Source organism: Vespula vulgaris, chromosome 9, assembly GCF_905475345.1.
Source record: "Vespula vulgaris chromosome 9, iyVesVulg1.1, whole genome shotgun sequence".
Lineage (NCBI taxonomy): Eukaryota > Metazoa > Arthropoda > Insecta > Hymenoptera > Vespidae > Vespula > Vespula vulgaris.
The window spans coordinates 1,686,097-1,707,965 of record NC_066594.1 but is presented as its reverse complement, the minus strand read 5'-3'; the positions used below and the strand labels follow the sequence as shown (position 1 = coordinate 1,707,965).

General features: G+C 29.2%; 3 protein-coding genes across 11 annotated transcripts in view; 1 reads left to right on the top strand and 2 right to left on the bottom strand.

The window, feature by feature from the left end:
* Nucleotides 1-7,358, top strand: part of LOC127066387 (synapse-associated protein 1) — a 53,434-nt gene extending 46,076 nt beyond the window's left edge. For 2 of the 4 annotated variants that reach the window (XM_051000048.1, XM_051000044.1), the window contains one exon: nt 4,041-7,358. In XM_051000048.1, coding sequence (XP_050856005.1) covers nt 4,041-4,216 — 176 coding nt within the window. In that variant the 3' untranslated portion in view covers nt 4,217-7,358. Of the gene's footprint in view, nt 1-328 lie in introns of all 4 variants that reach the window. The other 2 variants (XM_051000047.1, XM_051000045.1) reach the window with 2 other exon arrangements.
* On the bottom strand, nt 7,165-14,398 carry LOC127066385 (kinesin-like protein KIF20A). Of its 4 annotated transcripts, none has more exons than XR_007782379.1 (16): nt 13,814-14,396; nt 13,143-13,650; nt 12,444-13,065; nt 11,942-12,378; nt 11,670-11,871; nt 11,146-11,566; nt 10,740-11,033; nt 10,496-10,649; nt 10,156-10,400; nt 9,843-10,053; nt 9,383-9,762; nt 9,205-9,306; nt 8,956-9,116; nt 8,744-8,870; nt 8,160-8,618; nt 7,165-8,073 (listed from the first exon to the last, which is right to left on the bottom strand). XR_007782379.1 is itself a non-coding variant. In XM_051000041.1 (16 exons), exons 2-16 carry the CDS (start codon nt 13,648-13,650, stop codon nt 8,061-8,063), a joined length of 3,924 nt encoding a protein of 1,307 aa, XP_050855998.1. In that variant the 5' UTR covers nt 13,814-14,396; the 3' UTR covers nt 7,165-8,060. The 4 variants fall into 4 exon arrangements, 3 of the variants coding, with proteins under 3 accessions (XP_050855998.1, XP_050855999.1, XP_050856000.1); XM_051000041.1 differs by having other exon boundaries at nt 8,572-8,618; XM_051000042.1 differs by having other exon boundaries at nt 8,572-8,618; nt 13,899-14,396.
* A 208-nt stretch (nt 14,399-14,606) lies between these two features.
* Nucleotides 14,607-21,320, bottom strand: LOC127066384 (putative leucine-rich repeat-containing protein DDB_G0290503). 3 transcript variants are annotated; one of them, XM_051000040.1, is made up of 6 exons: nt 21,141-21,320; nt 20,415-20,748; nt 20,072-20,328; nt 19,875-20,000; nt 18,609-19,598; nt 14,607-18,392 (listed from the first exon to the last, which is right to left on the bottom strand). In XM_051000040.1, exons 1-6 carry the CDS (start codon nt 21,187-21,189, stop codon nt 14,875-14,877), a joined length of 5,274 nt encoding a protein of 1,757 aa, XP_050855997.1. In that variant the 5' UTR covers nt 21,190-21,320; the 3' UTR covers nt 14,607-14,874. The 3 variants fall into 3 exon arrangements, with proteins under 3 accessions (XP_050855997.1, XP_050855995.1, XP_050855996.1); XM_051000038.1 differs by having other exon boundaries at nt 14,607-19,598; XM_051000039.1 differs by having other exon boundaries at nt 14,607-19,595.
* Between the last annotated feature and the right edge of the window lie 549 nt (nt 21,321-21,869).

Sequence of the window (21,869 nt, the reverse complement as noted above, 5' to 3'; positions counted from 1 at the left end):
TCTCAGCAATGGCAGCTTTCCGACCTTTTTTCAAAATTTTTTTTCTCTCTGTCTCTCTCTCTTTTTCTTTCTTTCTTTCTTTCTTTCTTCTTCCTCTTCTTCTTCTTCTTCTTCTTCTTCTTCTTCTTCTTCTTCTTCTTCTTCTTCTTCTTCTTCTTCTTCTTTTTCTTCTTCTTTTTTTCTTCTTCTTCTTCTACTTCTTCCTTTTATTTTTGTTTTTCTTTTTCTTCTTCTTCCTCCTATCTGTGCTTTTTAATTCCTCTCTCGTTATATTAGGAGTTTAAAGTTTGCTCGTTTGCAAATATCTAAGCGTGTATATCTATTACAGAACTCTCTTCTCGTTTATGTTGAGCCTTGCGTATATCTCGAGAAATCTGATGACGCCTGTCAACTAAACGACCGCTTTCCATTTCTATTTTGTCAACAGCCTAAAAAGAAGAGGAGAACTCCCATATTGCCATTATCCAAAAAGCACACCCCCCCTATTCTTCAGAGAATACGACAAGCCTAAACCCTTTTCTTTTAATATCATTTCTCTTTTCCGTTTTCCTTTTCTTTCGTAAAATCGACGATATCGGTTTTAATTTTTATATTTTTTTTCTTTTTCTTTTTTCTTTTATCTTCATTTTAAATTTCCGTGATATCACTCAAATGGAACGTCTTTCTTTTTATTTTTACATTCATTACCATCGCGCATTACATTCATTTCTGAACTATTCACTAAACGAGTTGTTGTTATTATTATTATTATTATATTATATATATATATTATTAGAATTACTTATTTATTATTGTTCTTTTTATTATTATTATTTTTTTTATTATTATTATTATTTTTATTATTTTTCTTTTTATTAATATTAAATTATGCACCGACGATCCTTTTTTCCCAAACGACTCCGTTCGGTTCATCCTCTCATTGCCGACAGTCATCGCGATTTCATGTCGGTCATCTAATATCACTTCTAAACTAATTGAAAGTTTAGGAATATTATTATGATTATTGTTACACCGTCATCGCTGATAATTGTCATATTATTGTCATAAATAACCTAGTCAGTAATAAGAATTAATAATGTTCGAGGTAATGTAAGAAAAAGAAAGAAACAAACAAACAAACAAAAGAAATAAAAAAAGCTAACAAACTATGTATTAAAGAGCAAGAGAGTGTGGTATTTAGGAGGTAATAGAAAGTGTTGTAATCAATATGAGAGGAATGGTGTGAGAGAAAGGGAGAGAAAGAGAGAAAGACCTTAGAGACATTCCCATATGGTCGAAGAGAGAAAGAGAGAGCGAGAGAGAGTGAAAGAGAGAGAGAGAAACAGAGTGAGAGAGTGGGAGAGAACGTAATATACTATAATCGAATAATTAAATAAAAGGAAAAAAATAAAGCAAACAAACATACCAACAAACAAAAAACAAGCAAGCCGCCAAGATATTCGACTAAATGTCTTGTATGTCTGTCCGTTTGTCTGTCGTCTGTCTGTCAAAAAAAATCTAATTAATCTTGTCTCTTCTCGATTCTCTCCGTGTTGTAAAACGTCATTTAAAAAGAAGAAAAAAGAAAAAAAAGAAAAAAAAGGGGGAAAAAAAAGAAAAAAAAAACAAAAAAGGAAAGAAAGAAAAAGAAAAAAAATAATAAGTACTAACAAATAATTAAGGTATAAATTAAAGTGAAATAATAATATAATAATAATAATAATTATAATTATAATTATAATAATAATTAAAAAAAAAGAAATAACAGAAACCATATAATAAAAAAATCGTACTAATTCGAAAAGACAGAGAGAGAGAGAGAGAAATAGAAAGAGAAAAAGTTGAAAGGATACGCGTGAATCGTCTTTAAGGGTCGAATTAATTAACAAGAAGAACAAATGTAAGAGAAAGAAATAAGAAAGAGAAAAAGAAACAGAGAGAGAGGGAGAGAAAGAGAAAGAGAGAGAGAGACAGAGAATGAGATAGAGAAAAATAATAGTGATAACAAAGAATAAACGAAATTAACGTCGCGACCTAAAGACTTGTCAGCGCGCCTCTAAGCATAGGTACCTTCCTAATAAGAGATTAACGGGTAATGACTTTAAAAAAAAAATAAATAAAGAGAGAAAGAGACAGAGAGAGAGAGAGAGAGAGAGAGAGAGAGAGAGAAGAGTCGGTGAAAACTAAATAAACAATAAAAATTCATTGAATGACAATACGCGTTTTACGGGGGTGGTTTGGGGATGTAAGTTAAAAAGCATGAATAATGAAAAAGTGAGAAAAAAGAGAGAGAGACAGAGAGATAAAGATGAAGAACGATAAATAGAGAGGGGAAAAAGAGAAAAAAAAATATACGAAAGAAAGAGAGATAAAAATACGAGGAAATAAAAACTTCTTCGTCTCGTTTCTCGCGGCCGTAGTTACTTAGATCGAATGAGAACTTTCCTTCCGAATGATCTTTCTTTCTTTTTTTTTCTTTCCTTTTTTTTTCTCTCTCTCTTCTTTTCTTTTCTCATCCTGTCTTACACGAACGAGAGAGAAAATAATAAAAATAATAACAATGAGGATAATAAAAATAATTTAGAAATAATTAAGTAGCACGATGTCTTCGAGTTTTTCTACGTGGACGCACGTTTGAACGGTGTGTATCGAAAAAAAATAAATAAATAAATAAATAAAAATGAAAAAAAAAATTAAAAAGAGAAAGAAAAGATAAAAATAAAATAAATGTCGAGATATTCGTCTCCATCTCGTACGTAGAGGATCATGTTTTTGTGAAATGGAAAAGAGAAAAAAAAGAAGAAAAAAGAAAAAAGAGCAGATTCGGAAGGGAAGGCAAAGATACGATCTCGTTTTAATAATACAATTAATATGATTATTATTATATTATTGTTGTTATCGTCGTTATTATAATTGCATTTATATTATTAGTAATATTATTACTATTATTATTATTATTATTATTATTATTATTATTATTATTATTATTATTAGTATTATTATTAGTATTATTATTATATATCATTATACATCGTGTTAATATTCTCATTACGATGAAATCGAAAAATGGCAGCGAGCGTTCGACTTGGCCAATTTTTCAATATTACAAAAAAAAAAGGAAAAAGAAAATAGAAAATAGAAAGAAAGAAAAGAGAGAGAAAGAGAGAAAGAGAGGAAGAGAAAAAACGGAATACAGTATTCTCTTCATCGACTGAGTTTCGTATTATCATTCCTTCGGTTATCGATACGCTTACGTGATAGTGATTTAGAGAGGATCCGTATACTACGTGTATATTGTATAAAAGCATATATATATATATATATATATATATATATATATATTTCTCGGATTAAAGAGATTTACGATTAGCAATTTGCGCCAGCTCGTACTCGTTTGGTCTTTAGTCGAATTGTACATTTCATGAAAAAAAGGATCGTAGAATCTATTTATAGATCGATCGATCAACTCGATCGTTCGATCATTCATGCATTGATATAAAATAACATTCCGAATATTCGCGAGCAAGAGGCGAAAAAAGGCATTAGGAAAAGAGAAAAGAAAGAGAAAGAAAAGGGAAAACGAGGAAAAGCAAAATAAATAAATAAAATAAATAAGTATACAAAAAAGAGAGTATATTAACAGCACATCTAATAAGTATCATCGCCGACCCAAAATTCTCGTATTCGCGGTCATGATCCCATTTTTTCGGTTTTCTCGGTTTTCCATCCTCGTGATTTAAGTTTATTTTTTTTTTATCTGCTCTTAACCCGCATTACACGTACCAACCTATACAGAGACACATACCAACGTCGTTTCTATCCCTTTTAAACACAGACACACAGAACACAGAAAAACACATCACACGTATGACAAATACAAAAACATATGTACTTACGTACGCGTTGAATTAATTTCACGCATACGCGTACGTAATATACGACACGTATTACAGACGAGACACATATACGATATACGATACAGAAAACACGAGAGAACACAGTCCAATACCATGGCCCTATGGCTAAATAGCTACCAACGCTCCTTGTGACTCTCTCCGCAGAAGAAGATTGGGAACTCGAATTGGAAGCCGAGCTGAAGGATTACGAATTTGTCTCAAGTGGCCAGGAAAGGAGGAACAACGAATTAGTAAGCGACATTATTGGGAATAAGGACTGGGAGAAGCAGATCGACGAGATGCTCAACGAGGGTCAGAACATTTTTCCAGTGATTGATTAAAAAGAGAGTCCTTGCTATCGCTACAATATATAATATTTTTTTGTATTTCTTGTTTTCTTGTTTTTATTATTATTATTATTATTATTATTATTATTATTATTATTATTATTATTATTATTATTCTCTTATATAAATATAATGCGTGCGTGTTATCGCGTTTGATAATTATTAAATAAACGTTGAAGTGGCAAGGATAGATAAGGATAGATAGATCGTGTGACGACGCGTGATATCGATCTTTCTCTTCGATCGATTTTCTCGGTCTTGTTCGTTTTTATTCGAAAGGTAAAAAATTGATGATACATTGTGATGATTGGAAATAAAAAAAGAAGTCAACGCGAGACTCTTTTCGAGGATCGTAACTCGATCGTCATCAATATGTCGATAGCATCGTCGACTTGAGACATTGATTGTATTCTGTGATTGTAATTCTCGAAAAAAAGAGTGAATGAAAGAGAGAGAGAGAGAGAGAGAGAGAGAGAGAGAGAGAGAGAGAGAGAGAGTGAGTGTGACTATCTCTACAGATTGTAAGGGTAAAATTGTATACGTATGTCTGCTGTGCGTATGTGTGTGTATGAGAGAGAAAGAGTTTTTCTCCCTTATTTCCAATTGATCTGTTTTCTTCTTAAAACGACAGCACATTAAAACTCATTGCGATCCTCGAACACGGTGAAGACAACGAACCGACGAAGCGTTTTTCTTTTTCTCTTCTTTTTTTTCTTTTTCTTTTTTTTTTTTTCTTTACAAATCGACTTGTTCTTTCTTGTGGAAAATATTTCGTGAAAAAGAAGATATAATCGAGATAAAAATAAAATAAAATAAAGAAAAAAGACGTGAAATTATCAAGGACAATCTCGCGTTCCGACTAATACATCTATCATACCTCGAAAATAAATCAAATTATTTGTAGTATCTTTATCGATCAAGCTTCTTCCTTATTATAATCCGACATATAATCTATATACTGTCAGACGATGAGCGGATGAACGTATGAAAACGATAATTAACACCATAATTATGTCAATTGTTAGGATGATCCGTCAAGATGAAAATGTAATTTAAATGTTGAACTTTAAAAATAATATCGATATAAGGGTTCGGCAATGAAAAAAAGAAAAAAAAAAGAGAAAAAGAAAAGGAAAGAAAGAAGAAAGCAAAAAAAAGGATAAATAAATAATTAAATAAATAATAAAAAAAATGTTCTTTCGATTTGTAATATCGATTAAGGTTTAATCGATAATAATTTGGTCGGTATTGTTTCATCGGCGCGCATACGAATGAAAAACTATTATCGAATTAAGAGAAATCATTATATTCAAATGCACTGTACTGTGCGAAGTTCTTTCCTTTTCTTTTTTATTTGCCTTTGTCCTGCTGAGAAATAAAAAAAAAAAGAAAAAAGAAGAAGAAAATGCAAATGAAAGAAAAAAGATAGATGGATCGTCGAATCGATCGATCTTCATCGGGTTCGAAGGATCTAAGAACATTTTTCATGGAAAAATTATATATATTATATACATATATATTATATATATATTATATACATATATGTGTATATATATACTGCCGTGCGTGTGCCGAAGGACACCATTTTTTTCCTCTCGAACGAATCAACGACGACGATGACGATGACAACGACAAAATCATTATCATAATTTATCGACAACAACGTTCTCGTTGCAAAGCTCGAAAAAAAATATCCTTAAATTATTTCTATCGTTGGTGAAAAATTTTGAAAATTTAACAAATGGAGGATTAAACACCACGATGATGAAAGTCGGGCAATGATAACGACTATGACGATAAGTTATTAAAATAATCGTACCATTTTACTCGTATTTCGTTTAATTTCGCGTTCCAAAACTTTTCCAAAGGACTTATTTCAAGAATCACGATCGAAGAAAATCTTTAATGAAAAGAAATACGAGACAAATCGTTGATAACATATCTCACTACGTGCCGTCCACCATTTCGTGTTTTTGCTGCCTCAATAAGGCCTACACAAAAATTATTTTTCTTTTTTTTTTTTTCTATTTTCTTTGCCAAGTTTAAAGAGAATAGATAAATTCTAATTTCGATTGGACACGAATATGCATTTCGAGAGAGCAGCATTTTATGTGAAATATTAAAACGTTTTGTCTCGTTGTCGTTCTTCTCACGATTTTCTTCTATAATTAAAACGTGGAAAAAATTTATTATAAAAGATCGTATGTAATGTAAAATGGGATGAACAAAAAAATCAGACACAGTATATTATGTTTGATTATTAATCGTTGAAATCGTTCATACGTTTGTCGGTATATCTTGTTTTATATGTTGAGTATGGATCATCGAGTTCTTCCATTATTTGTTCGTTCGTTTTCTTTTCTATTTTTTTTAAATAATAATCATCATTGATTGCTTGGAAGGGAAAAGAGAAAAATTTGTTTTTGCGAATGATGAAAGAAAAGTTACGTGGGAAGGAAAGTTCTCGCAAGGAATCATTAATTCTGAACTCAACGTTTAAATTGTGATCTATAAAATCGGATTGCTTGTAAATCATACTTTAATGGCGTTAAACGACGAGCGAGCGTGTGTAAATTTAAGAAATCGCTAATTCATTTTGGCCTAAGTCTGATCGAGAGATAGTTTTATGATGTATGTAGTATGTACGTGTAATGTGTGAGAAACATTTGCATATTTTTTTTTCTTTTTTTCTTCAAATCATCGATTGTATCCTCTATATGTGATTTTGTTCGACTAATTACACTGATGTTATTTTTTTCTTTTTTCCTAACGGGTGTTCATTAAGACAAAATTCTTCAGATCACCGTTAATAACTTTTCTTAAAAAATGTAAGATGGTCCTTTGAACGAACGCCCTAAATCTCTGTATAAAGGAAAGGAAAGAAAAATAAGAGAAAGAGACAAAATCTTGCAATGGCCAAAAAGTGAGAGGTGTACTTCGGCAGCCCCCAGATTTAAGAAAAAAAGAAAAAAAAAGAAAAAAAAATAATTAAATAAAAGATAAAAGTAAAATAAAATAAAATAAAATAAAATAAAATGAATGTGAATTGTATAATAAAGCTATCTTACGGTACAGTGCATTCACTCATAAAACACGAGCATACAACACCCGATAGCTATATAAATATATACATATATACATATAAATAAATATATATATGTTGTTGACTCCATTGAAAGTATGATAATATATAATGAATATTAATGAAAATATAATGGCGCAAGCATAAAATAACAGAACTATGGAAACATTATTAATATAATTGCGGGAATGTAACAACAAAAGTCGTGTACATCGTAAGAAATAAAAAGAAATAAAATATCCTGACTAATCTCTTATCCTTGCACTAATGTTCCTGGCATAAATAATACAGAATGTTTCTATAAAGTATGTTTTTATTTAAAATATTACAAACCCGTTTTGTGTGTTTAAATATTATTTTTATTATCCATTGGATCATATAAAAATATAATCTTTCCTAACTATTAAAAATAAGTAAATATAAAAAATGGAACGTGTAATTATAAGAATAAAAAAAAAAGAAAAATACAATAGAAAGCTCCAAAACAATAAGTTTATACGAGGTGAAGTTTTAATTTTTCATTAAATTGGCACTGCTAAAATATAGACATACAGAGTGTTAAAAGAATAAAAATCCGATACTTTAAGAGCTTATATATAGTACTCACGGAACTGAGTAAAAAATTTGTAATCAACGTAACAATCTTAAAAAATGATGTGTTAATCTAAATCAAATTTTATTATTTACAAGCGTTCATTATCTCATACGAGTCTCTTCGGTATTGAATGTACGCAGAGGAATTGGCTTGAAAGTACATCAGTTGTTACTACTGTAAATAAGATGCCATTATAAAAATTATTGATTTCCATGTAAAAAAAAAAAAAAAAAAAAAAAGTAAAATAAAATAAAATTTACCCTAAAGTAATCTCGAAAACGTCCACCGAATTATAAAGAAATAATTCTGTCGCGTTTGCCCCCCGCCTGCCTTCATAACGAAACAATTTTCAAAGTTTCTTTTTAAAAATGTATTGTTTTAAAGATATTTAAGTGTCTAAATTTAAAAAACTCACTCTGTATATAGTCTTATAGTATAACATATATACAATAACAAACAGTCTTAATACATTCTTTAATATTTATGAATACTTCGGTATTTATATACACTATTAACAACTTGTGTGTATCCTCTTATTTTAATTATGAGAAGTATTTATCACAGTGACAGGGATCTTCGAATAATGATACTTAATTATGTTACTCTTCAAGGGTTATCGAAAAAGTATTCTATTTCATAACTGGTTTTCTATATACAGTATCAAAAACTTACTTTCTTCTACTTCTTAAACTACGAAGTGGTATTGATGGAGTAGAATCCTAAAGAAAAAGAAAAAGGAAAGAAAGGAAGATAAATATTTGCCATATATTGTAACAACAACAGCAACAACAATAATAATAATAATAATAATAAATGTACAGTTCAATGTAACGATTTTACTCACAATCTCAACAGGATCAATATCTTGCAAAGATTCGTCATTCGCTATGAATAATTTCTTTTTCCGAGTTGTTCTTTTTCTCTCTGTTTGTTCACTACCTGGAAGTTCTACTGTATGCTTTGCATCGCGTCTATTAAAGAATGATAAATATTTGATCAATAACAATGTAATAACGTATTATGTTTCAAAGAGTTATCAGATATCAATACACTCACTTAGATTCTGAACCTGATAGATCAATGACTTCAGGTTGGGGTGGCAATGGAGCTTCCTTTTTTCTACCTTTTCTTTTTGTAGAACGTTCAATAGATACCACTTCATTTTCAGTATTATTTTCGTTTTCTTTCGACTTCTGTGACGTTTCGTAATTTTTTAGCTTAAAATAAGAAAAAAACAAAGGAAATTAAACGTAGTAACAATTGTTGTTTCTCTGTCGTGAAATACACGCATATACATAAACACACCTTTTCTTGTAAGTATTCAACATGACTTCGCAATTTTTTACATTCTTCCTTACTTGGTGTTGGTGTAGTTTGTCTACAAAATAATTCTTGATACCTCATGACCTATGTAAAATATGTCGTTCTCTATAGGATCTTGTAAAAATATTAATATTTCTTTAAATACAAAAGAAATACGAACCTCACGTTTCTGTCTGTCTACATCCTCTTGTAAAGACTTTATCAAATTATCATATTTATTTAAAGTTTCATTTCTGTTCTTTTTAAATTCTTCCATTTCACGTTCTTTAGTGGCAAGATCTTCTTTTAACATGTCGTTGATTTTTCTTAGTTTCTCCCTTTCGGATTGTTGTTCCTCTTTATCTTTTTGAAGAATTTCCAAAAACTTTGCTGTTTGTTCTAAAGATTTCAACCGTGTTTCTAAATTTTCCACTTGCTGTTCCTTATAAGATAAAACTTTCTTGGTATCATCCAAAGCTCGCAATGTCTCCTTAAGTTCTTTTTCCATAGAAAGAGTAGATTTTTCTTCGGCATCTTTCGCTTGTATCATTTGTTTCAGTTCTATCAATGCGTTAATAATTATACATTAAAAATAATGTAATAAAAATTACGTTTTAATAAATATCAACAGAAGAACAAACCTTTTTGGATAGCTATAATTTCATCGTCCTTATCCTTTTCCTTTTTATTAAATTCTTCTAATTTTTCCTGCAGCGCCTGCTGTTGTTTTATATTTTCTTCCATTAACATCTCTAGATCATATTTTTCTTTTTGCTTAGCATCTAAATTTATATCTAACTCGGTAATTTTTTCTTGCAGTTCTTTTATAATTTTAAGATCATCTCCTAGTTTCTTGAAAATGAAAAACAAAATAATAATAAATCTCTTTTATGGTCGAATTAAAAATATATGATTTGTGTGTCTTAGTATTTGGATATTATATAAATCACATACTATATGTGCCTGTTTGTACTCTTCTTCTACTTCGTTACACTTAGCCTTTAGTTCTTTGTATTCTTTCTCCCTTTCTTCGTAATTTATATTATCATTCGTTTGAACAGATATCTCTTTTGAAAACTCTTCTAAAATACTAGTTTGCATGATTACTTCTTGTGTGACTAATGTAATAGTTTGACAGCTTTTATCTTCTTTCGATACTAACTCTTCACATTTTGTTTGGATTCCTTTTTCCTCTGATTCTAATTAAAGTAAATCGTAATTTATTCTTAAAAAAGAAAAATAAAAAAAGGGAATAAATTTTGTTTTTAATCGAATTAATTCGATAATCACATACCAAGCATTATTTTTTCTTCAGAAATCTCTTTCTTTGTATCCAAATTATTTATTTTTTCTTCTAATTGTATTTCATCTTCCGAAATTAATTCTGTTTTTATAATTACATCCTCACAAGAATCACTTGTTACATAATTTTCTGATTTTTCTGACATCTTAATAACAAGAAAAAACAATATTAAAACAATAACGCATTAAAAAAAAAAAAATTACTTAAATACTTATATTATTATAGTTATACATACTTCCTCCTTGCAAGAAGTAACTTCATACTTTACATTCAGTAACTTCAGCTTATTTTCTAGTTCAAATATTTTATCCATCATTGACTGATTATTATCTTCTAATACTTCTATAGTTTTAGTTTGCTCTGCAAGACAATAATTAGCTCGATCGAATTGTTCTTGCAACTCGTCTATTTTGTCTTCATATTCTACCATTAGTTCCTCTTGTTCTTTTATTTGAATTTCTTTTTTTCGTGCATCATTTGTAATAGTAATATATTCTTCTTTTGCTTCATTCAAAAATTCTTTAAGTTTCTAAAACATTATAAACATATATATATATATATATATATATATATATATATATATATATAAGATATTATAAACAACAAATTTATTTCTATAAAATTTTACACAAACTAAATACCTTGATATGTTCTTCCTTAGAAGATAATTGCGACTTTATCTCTTCTATATAATATTCTGTTTCTTCGCCATTAGAGAGATCTTTCTGAGCAGCATCCAATAAACATTTCGCATGTTTTAAATCATCCTTCGTCAAGCTCAATTCAAATTCAATTTTATTTTTTTCTATACTCAAAACTTGATTACTTTTTTTTAATTCTTGAATAGTATCTTTCATAGACACTACTTTAGAAGTTAATTGAGAAATTTCAGATTCAAATACATTAGTTTGATCAGCATAATCATTTTCATCGGATAAACAAGATCGTTGCCTTTTTCGACTGCTTAACTGTGCCATTTTTTGTTTATAGTATTTTTCAACTTGTTTGATAGACCATTGCAAGGTATCTTCTTGTTGTTCTTCAACATCTCTTATACGAGCCCTGTGCATTACAATTATAGTGATACATATAATAATCTACATATAGTAGTATACACAATATTGATATAAAAAAGATGTAATATTATCAATTCATAAATACGTACTTCCAATCATTCTCAAGCTTCTTTATGATGGTAGTGTAAGTATCTACCATTTCTTGACGAATTTCGAAGTCACGAGTCAAGGCCATATTTTTCAAATCAGTAATCTCTTTTCTTAATTCTTTATTTTCCATTAATAAATGTTCATATTCTTCTTCAGAAGAAAACTTCAATATATCTGCCTCTGCCTCTGTATTTAGCGAATCTATTAAGCATTCAATGATATGTATTAAAAATAAAAATTCTCTGGCTACTAATATATATTATTTTGTCACCTGCACTTTCCAAAACTGTATCATCCCAATTTGTCACACTTTGTATACTTTTTTGAACTATTTTTGAAAACCTCGAATTTGCTTTTCTCTGTTCTTTTATTTTTGGTTCTATGATTATTTTTTTTGCAATTGCTGCAAAATTCAATACATTTTGTGTTTCTATATAAAGATTTGGTAAAGGATTAACATTAACAATTAAAGCAATTTGTTCTCTGCCAGATAATGCTCTTTGAAATAATCTTGTTAATTTTGATTCCCTGAAAGGTCCAATGATAGGTTCAGATTTTAGTTTTGATAATTGACCATCATAAATTGACTTTAAACATTTCCCTAGGACCAACAAACTTGTGTTAATATTTTGTGCTTCCTTTAATCTATCACCGATATTCAATGTCTTCTTTAAACGTTCGGAACCAGCCAAGTCACAAAAGGAAAATCTGTTCAGAGAAATCATAATGAATTTTTTGTATTAAAAAATTAAATAGGATACAAAAAAACATACGTGCTTATATCCACAGAATCTGTTAGATTTTCCGAACAATACTTCAATAATTTAATAGTAAATATACAATGAGATCTTGAACTTCTTGCATTTAAAGCTGTTGCTGCTACTTTTAAATTATATTGGCCAGCCATTAAAACTTGATATGCCTCTGCACCAGAATTTACATAAACAGTATTCAAACCTTTGATGAAAGCTCTTCCTCGATTATCGGTTGCTAGTTTTAGTGGCACTTTTTTTTTTTGACAATCAATACTCAAAAGATCATATATAGTTTCATTATATATTTCTGCAAAGGATACCCACACTGAATAATGAGCATCACTGCATTCGCTGGGCCTTAGTGGTGATTCCTCTTGCAATATAGTTTGCATTTGCTTGTAAGTATTTATATACTGATTTTTATCTACTGAACTAAAACTTAATAATTTAGTTTTAGCTTCTAACTCTTGAGCTCGTTCAAGAGAATTAAGAAAAATTGCGTCGCAATGATGTACAGGCTTATATGAAGGTATAGGCTTTGGAGTGATAATAGAAAAAACAAATTCTAAGGCACGTGGTATGATACCAGGTGATGTGATAGTTCCTTGCAACGTATATGACTTTCCAGAATTTGTAGTACCTGTAGAAATAATATTTTCATATAAAATACATGTAAAATATTTAAATAGTATCTAAATTTTATACACAAGTCCATACCATAAGTCATCACATTACAACTTTGTCCAGCTAAAAAATCGAACATCTGTTGCTTTATTGCTTGATCAAATAATTCTAACTGCGTTATTTCTGGTCCAAATGTTTGAGTGAAAGTATACGTTCTAGATGTGATCTCACTAGTTTTAGATCTTGCAAAACTACTGTTATTCTCTAAACATGGCAACTTTGTGGCCAAGGTAGTGGAATTGATAACTTTATAAGCTTCTTCTTGTTGCGGTAATAACTTAACTTTTCTTGGAAATGGCTTTAAACGTAAATATACTTTTATTGTTTTTAAGGACTGTGAATCAGAAAGCAAGGATGCTATGTTTTCTGCCGAGTCAAATTCAATTTCATATGCAGAAAGTAAATTTTTCTTTGTTTCTTGAGATGGACAAGGTCTTTGTCCATAAGCTAAAATACTAGGATCTCTACCAAACAAATATGACATTTCTTCACGGCTGTGAGTTTTATCTGATGGTCGTATAGAATCTAATGTGTTATTCATCTACAAAATGAAATGTTATGTTAATAATATATATATTGTAGGTTTAATTTCACTTCACATAGAGAAAGTTTATGTGAACATATAAAATCAATTTAATAAATTGATAGAGTACGTTTAAAATAATAGAAAAACGCACAAATGAAAAAGCAAAGTGTCAACATACTTTTATAATATAGATTTTTAGTTTCAAAAATTCAAAATATTTGCGCAACAACTAGATAGTTATTTTTATTAAATAGAATATTTACTTTTACTTCATATCTCTCTTCACAGAACTAAGACAATAACGTACTGCTTACAATTTACAAAGCAAACTTAGAAAGTTTGAAGAGAAAAAGCGTCGTTAACATTCCTTCCTCCTTCGTAAATCGTATTCTAACTGTAGCGGCAAACGGTTACTGCTTCATTTCAAAATATCCCACAACAATGATTATTCACTTTGATTGGTAGAAAGATCATATAGCTCCCTCTATCATTTCAGTTTTCATTCTTCTGGCATTGCTTTATTCATTTCTCAAGATTATGGCGCTTAAAGTAATTCAACCAATAATTTCTTCGGAAAACATAGATATTAAAAAGTGCACCAATCAGAAAGCAGAAAATGTGCAAAGATCGTAATGCAGTTACCAATCACTTTTGTTAATTTCCTAGTTTTTATACTATCAAAAAACAATGAAAATAGATTATCAATCGCACAGAATAAATGACAAATTTTAAAAGTACGTACAATTGTTTATCTCTAATATCATATTTTTCATGATTATTTATTTATTACGACAAAAGAACAATAAAACAATTTTTTTTGGCTATATTTAATACTGTAATTATTACGATATAATACACTATTTTATATATATATATATATATATATATATATATATATATATATATATATATATATATATATATATACGGCATATATGGGAGTAAACAAAATAAAAGGAGAAACAAACTGATAATTTATTCAATATTATATTTCAGGATATTTTTCGCGCAGCGAAACTGCGACAAAACGAATAAACTGATGCAGAGACATAACAAATTGATTTCTATAACATATCATTATCATTTAATAAAATACGCTGGAACACACGTTTAGCATATATAACAAGATTTATATCATATTATTACTATGCATATTACAAGCAATAACCGTTATTAGAAAACGTAAAAAGTTGCAAAACGGAAATTATTATATTTTAAATTATCAATTAAAATATTATTTTAAAATTGCTTGGCAAAACACTGATCTTTGTTAGATACTTTTTGCTTTTGAAGGTACATTATATAAGATGTAACTGGATATCGCGAATTCCTACTTAACATCTTGTTTCTAAAAGAAACTACGGTAGAAGTCTTTTTTAATTTTTTTTCCTTTTGCAGATTAACAACATCAAATTCTGTTGTACCACCAGAATTTGAAGGAATATAGTTTTTCTTTGCTTTTGTAATACCACTTTCTGTAAATCCATTTTTCATCATGGATGTAGGCGATCTTACAGTTTGTTGCACAGGATTTTTCAATAATTTTGTCTTTTTAAATGGATTCATTGGTACATCAGAAAGATTTTCTATAACATCAGCTGGAAGTCGTTTAATTCCTCGCGTAAAAGTTTTTATCAGTACTTCATCTGATTTCTTTGCTTTAATATCTTTCTCTTGTTGTATTTTTTCTAATTGCTTTCTTTGCTTATTTTTGTTCATATCTTTATTAGCCTTTATACTTTCAGCCGCACGTTTGGCAGCTTCTAAAGCTTCATGTTTTGATTTAAAGAATTCGGTATTTTGAGGCATCTCGTTCGATACCTTTGCAACGGACATCGTTGAACTTTTCAAAATATTTTTTCGCAGTGATTTTTTTGATTGCTCTTTTACTTGCAATGTCGGAACTTCCGACGTCGTCTTCTTTTTCTTTTTATTTGGAATGTTTTCTATTTCCACAGATTTTTGATCATTCTTCGTTGTACTCATAAACTTCTCATTACTTTTCTCTTTATTTTCTATGTCTTCCTTATTTTTATTCTTTTTCTTATTTTTCTTGCTTTCGTTACTAGTTACGATTTCCATTTTTTCACCTTTCTCTATATTTTTCTTCTCTACCGTAGTTGCTATATTTACTAGATCCAATTCCTTAGAATTTTTATTCTTTCTATTTTTCTTCCTCTTCCTCTTCTTTTTTTCATCGTTAACTTTAAGTACATTCTCTGAATTTTCTTTTTCATTATCAAATTCAATATGTATCTCTAATTTGGAATTTATTTTATTTTTTTTATTTCTCAATTCTATCTGATCGTTTGAATCATTAATTTCTGCATATCTTTTTCTTTTAACCGACGCAGACGAGTTTGATTCTAGCAGCTCTGTAGTTTCTGCAGTAATAGTTCTACTTTCACTCTGTTCGTCATTTTTATCATCTATCAACTCGGTTTCTGAGGCATTTTTATTTTTTTCTAAGTTAATGTTTGGCGCGCTGTCATTTAATTTCTGTTTCTTTAAATATTTTGTTGTAGGCGTTTCGCTGCATGGCGATATTGTTTTATTCAAATAGGCCTTCTTAGATAACAAAGTCTTAGGAAGATTTGCATCTTTAAGTAATTCTAATAAATCAGTAGAAATGTTATTTTCTATAGAACGTTTCTTTTTCGAGTTTTTGGAGTTAGTTATACTCGACTTACTTGTATCACAATTATCAGATGATAAATCTTTTAAATGTATATTTTCTTGTTCTTCGTTAGAAGAAATATTCTGTTTATTAAATTGCTTTTGTTGAAAGGTATCAGTTTTAGGAGTGCTACATGTCAATGAGATATTTGTTCCTTTAACTTTTTTTGCGAATACTATCTCAGATTCATTTAACTCTTTCTTTGAAGTTTCTTCTATGATCTCATTATCTTCATTTAATTTTTGTTTCTTTTTTGGTTTCTTCCCCGACGTATTAGAATCTAACTCTGATATGGTGTCAATTTTGTTTTCACATACAATTTCATCTTCATCTGATCCTGAACTATGTATCTCTATATTTACTTTTTGTTTCAAATTCTTTTTCTTGTCACTTTTTATATCAGACACATTTATCGATTTATTTTGTGCCTCTTTATTTACTTCCTCTTCATCTATATCCTCAAGCTTTTTTTCGCAAGACTTTTCTGTATCCTCTGTGTCTTCTGCTTCTTTCTTTTCATTTTTATTTTCAGTTAATTTTTTATCTTCTTCACTTTCTATGTCCTGATTTTCCTTTTCTTCCTCCTGCTCTTCATCTTCACCTTCATCCTCCTCTTCGTCCTCTCCCTCATCTTCTTCTTCATCTTCTTCTTCAACTTCGTCATCATCAACGACAAAGTCTGCTAGATCTGAACCATTATCATCGGGATCCGAAAATTCAGATTCCGATGCTCTACATTCATCTCCCGGTATATCGTCATCTGAGAATTTTCCGATAGTTTTACCATCAAGATTATATTCTGCATTAATATCAGAGTCTATACTTCTGTCTGAAAATTTGTCTTCATTAGATTCGTCGCCACTTTCGTTATGTCCTTCATTTTCTTCTTCATCGTCCTTATGTTTAAATAAGAAACGAGGAATTCTAGGAGTCTTGTTTCTTATACCACTGTTACTTGAATCAATGCTTTCATCGCAGGTATCTGAATCTGAACCAATGTGTACCATTGTAGAGTAATTTTTATTATACCTTTTCTTCCCACTGCCTTTTGTTAGTTTATTTTCATTTTTTTCTAAATTAATAGCATTATCTTCTTCCTCACTCGAAGAAATGTTCAATCTATTATGTCTAACAAGCCTTTGCTTTGATTTATCACTTTTATTTAAAGAACTATTTAAGGAACGATTTTTCTTTTGCTTTTTATCCAACGACTGCCTTTCAAGTTTATTTTCTAATGTATTTACTTCTACTTTATTTATAACATCAACAGTAGTTTTAGCTTCTTGATCTTCAAATACTTGTTGTGATAGAGATACCTCTTCTTCTTCTAATTGTTTATCTAATGATTTCACTAGTACACTTCTATTACATACAGGTGTACTTTTTTGTGATTTTTCTTTCTTTGATGCACTGTGTGATGATATATCAATCTCACTTTTGTCAATGTTCGTTTTATCGTTTAATTTATTTGGAGTTCTTTCTACTTCATCCAATTTATCTTTTGCTTCCTTGGTTGACGATTTGGAACTGTTGATAGATTTTTCCATACTCTCTTTTACTTCAGAATTATTATCATTTTCTTGTATAGAATCCTTAGATTTAATTTCTATTTTATTCGTATTACTCAATTTATCATTTAGATAATCGAGTTTCGTTTTTAATATAATTGTATCGTCAGAATCATAATCAAATTTTTCTTTATCTTTCGATGCTTTTAATTTTTCGGCAGCTAACCATGCTTTTTTATCAACTAAAAGAAGATCACATTCTGTTTCACTATCAGTCTCTAATTTTCCTGTAGATGTCGAATGCATTAAATTACTTCGGGTTTCAATATTGATATTTTTATTTTTTTGTTTCCATTCATCGGCAGAGATATCTTGGAACAACATCCTTATATCTGAGATGTTTTCACATTCATCATCATTTTGAACATCATTCTTCTTTTTTTCCTTTTTGGATTTTGATATATTGAGTTCAGTAACTGATTTTGTTTTTGACATCACTGGTGTATTTGATGATGATTGCATTTTGGATCCCTCTTCATCAGGTAAATCTGCTTCTGGTATGTCATGGGACTCTGCAACAGTGGAAGAATCAATTTTCTCAGGGATAGAAGTGGAATGTTTTGAAGATTTTAATTTTAATAAAGACTTAGTTGAATCTAACTCAGTTTGTTTTGCATTATTAGCAGAATCCTTAATTGAATCATCGCTAAATTCTAAAGTAAGAAAAGATGAATCAACTGTTGATGTACAGGACATATTATCTTGATTGTCGTTACTAGAATTGTTACCTTGAGTAACATTTGAATCTTTAGAAGCAGAAATCACTTTGGCAGTTGTTGAATCACTTATTTTTTCATCATTTAATACTTCAGTTGCATTTACATCGTTATTACAATTATCCTCATTCACAGATATATCTATAAGTTTTTCTTCTGGATTTACAGGAACATTTGCCTTATCTTTAATTTTATCATTGCTGTTTATTTCTTCTATATTACTTATGTTCTGATCAACAATTTCTATACTTTTTTCTTCTTCGATAAGTAATATCTCCTGTATTTGACCGTTACTACCATCATTTATTTTAGACTGTTCCTCTGATATGGAATCATTTTCATTTACTAAAACTTTATGTGACACAGTATTCGATTCATCTGAGTTTTCGTTTATAGTAATACTATTTATGCTAGTTTTTTCATGTTCTTCTTCATTAGATGGAGTTTTCTTTGTATCTGACATGGATACAGATTTATCTTCTTCCTCTAAATAGTTGACTTCGTTTGTATTTACATTACTATTACTTTTTATTGAATTATTACAATCTGATAAAGACACAGAGGATTCTATTAAGTGAGAATTATCTGGGTTTATATTATCATTGCTTTCAACATTTTTCCCTTCTTTTGTATCAAGTACAATGATAGAAGTTTCTTGATGTAAGTTTTTTATGTTAGATGTAGTTTTATTTTGGTCGGACACTGAATTATTTGTATTCAAACATTCATTTTCTTTATTGCTAGAATTCATTTTCTTTTCCTCTATAGAAACATGTAATATATTTTCATCTTTTGATTTCGATTCTTTCGATATATCTTCGAAATTATGTGGCGATTGTTTTGAGACATCTTTGGTTAATATATCATCGTTGACATTAGCAGCAGAATATTTATCTTTCTCTGGGGTATAACTTTCATCAGATGATTTTACTTCTGTTTTGAAAGTTTCACTAATTTCCATATGATTCTTTTCAGAAGAATCATCAAGTGGTCCTTTAACTGCTATGAATGTAAATGTGCATTATAAAAGTTGTTACATAAATAATTAAGCGCAAAATATTTAAATAAAATAATAGTTAAATATAATTATTCATAAAATATAAAGTACTCTACTATGTCAAATAAAAACAGGTTATTTTTTATAAATTAACATAAACAATTATAAAAGACGTTTTTTTTTAATAATCATACAGCATGCATTATAAAAATTATAAGCTAAATAAAAAATATTACTTGTTTTGATTTGACTATCTTATATGTGGTTGCAACAAATCTTACCAGAATAACAATCCTTTTCTTCTTCCATTTTATCGATACTCTTATTATCCTGATTAGATTTATTTTTTGACAATTCAAGTTGTTTATTTGGTGATTTTATATTAGTTGAAATTATATTAATAGGTGCTGTAATTATGAAAAAATATGATTATAGTAACTAACCGTACAGAAATATACGTAGAAATAGTAACACTAACATGTTTCAGTTTCAATTACTATTTTGTCTAATTCTATGATAGGAAATTGCTTTTCTTCTTCTTCTATAACAGTCGACTGGGAAGGTAGTACCGATGCCCTTCTTTTTGCTCTCATTGGTGTATTCATTACTTCATTTTGAACTTCTTCAACTGGTTCTGTTATTGTAGGTTCCGGGTCCATAGAACTAGCTCGTGTTTTACGAGTTGTTCTACCTATAGGTGTAGATATCGTTTCTGATCCAGCCCTTGTCATACGTCTATTTGTAAAAAGGAATGCACAGATATAAATGCGTCTCTTATATTTATATCTTATATATATAAATATATAAATATAGATTTATACCTAGAACGTGTATTAGCTTTTGGCGTATCTAATGCAGTTGTTGCAGCTAAGCTTCTCCTTGTCATTTTTTTTGGTTGTGTTTCTATCAATGTCTCAAATTCTGTATCCACAGAATTTTTATTAGAACGCAAACGCTTCTGAGTTTCTAAAGTATCAGAATCAGCCGTGCCTGCACGAGTACGAAAAGTGCGAGTACCTTGTGCACTAATTTCGGTTATATATAAATCTGGGGGAGAACCACTTTGTTTTGTAGATTGTTTGTTTCTACTACTACGACGAACTGGAGAATCGGTTACAAAAGACCCAAATCCTGCACGGGTTCTGCGACCTGTCGCTAAAGCATTAATAAAAATTTCGCTATACAAAGAGAAACAATAACTTCATCGTTTAACCTGACAATTATAACAAAATACATCGAAATAATAATAAAATTTGATTGCTTTTTCTGAAACGATAAATTGTCAAGTCTTTCGGACGATCGTCACTCACGTTGACCACTAGACGTAATATTAATTAATAAATACTAATAGATAGAACGATTGTTTTATACAATATGTAATAAAGCTTCATATATCAATCATTTAAACTGAGAATACACTAAGTATTAGCAAGTACGTTTTGAATAAGAATGTAACAGATTTTTGTCAATAGGTTTCGACCGTTACACGAAGTTGACCCGGTATATCTCTGCGCATGGTGAAGAAAAAAAGAATAGATCATACGAACCAGTCTTCGTTTCCACATCCTCGTCAGAATCTCTTATGGATCGTGGCATTTCAATGTTACCTTTTAAATTATATATCACATACGATAAAACGTTTATTTAAAAAAGAAATAATTCGTAAAACGCAAGTAAACACGTGTTATTATCGGTACGTTAACCAATGGCAACTACTTTTCTGATATCCCGCGCGATAGGTTTTGACTATCTTAGAAAATATTTGTGGCGACATCTTATCGCTACATTTTACATTATTTAGAATTTTTCGATCAAAAACAAAAGAAAAAATTCGTAACTGTTCACGCCATTACATTTTATTCATTAATATTTTATAAATCTTTCTTTTCGAAAAGACGTGATTATTGTAATTTTTCAAACACATATACATTTATGAAATCTTTGCAACTATACACCTATCGATATTTTCTATTTTGGAATAGACCAATAAGAAAGCGATAGTAGAGAATTGAATGCAGATTGGTTTATTTTAAATATACAGAATAAGTATGTATATGTTACTTTTCTTTTTATAAAAATTTATATATTATGATAAAATATAAAACATTTTATTAATATATGTTTGATAATTAAAATAATGTATTATATTCAATACAATAGTACTTTTTTAAATATGAAATAGATCAGTTATAGCTTAACTCTCTTTTATTATAATATTATTGTTTATTTTCAAAATTCTCTCAAAGAAATTAATAATCAAATATAAAAATTATTTT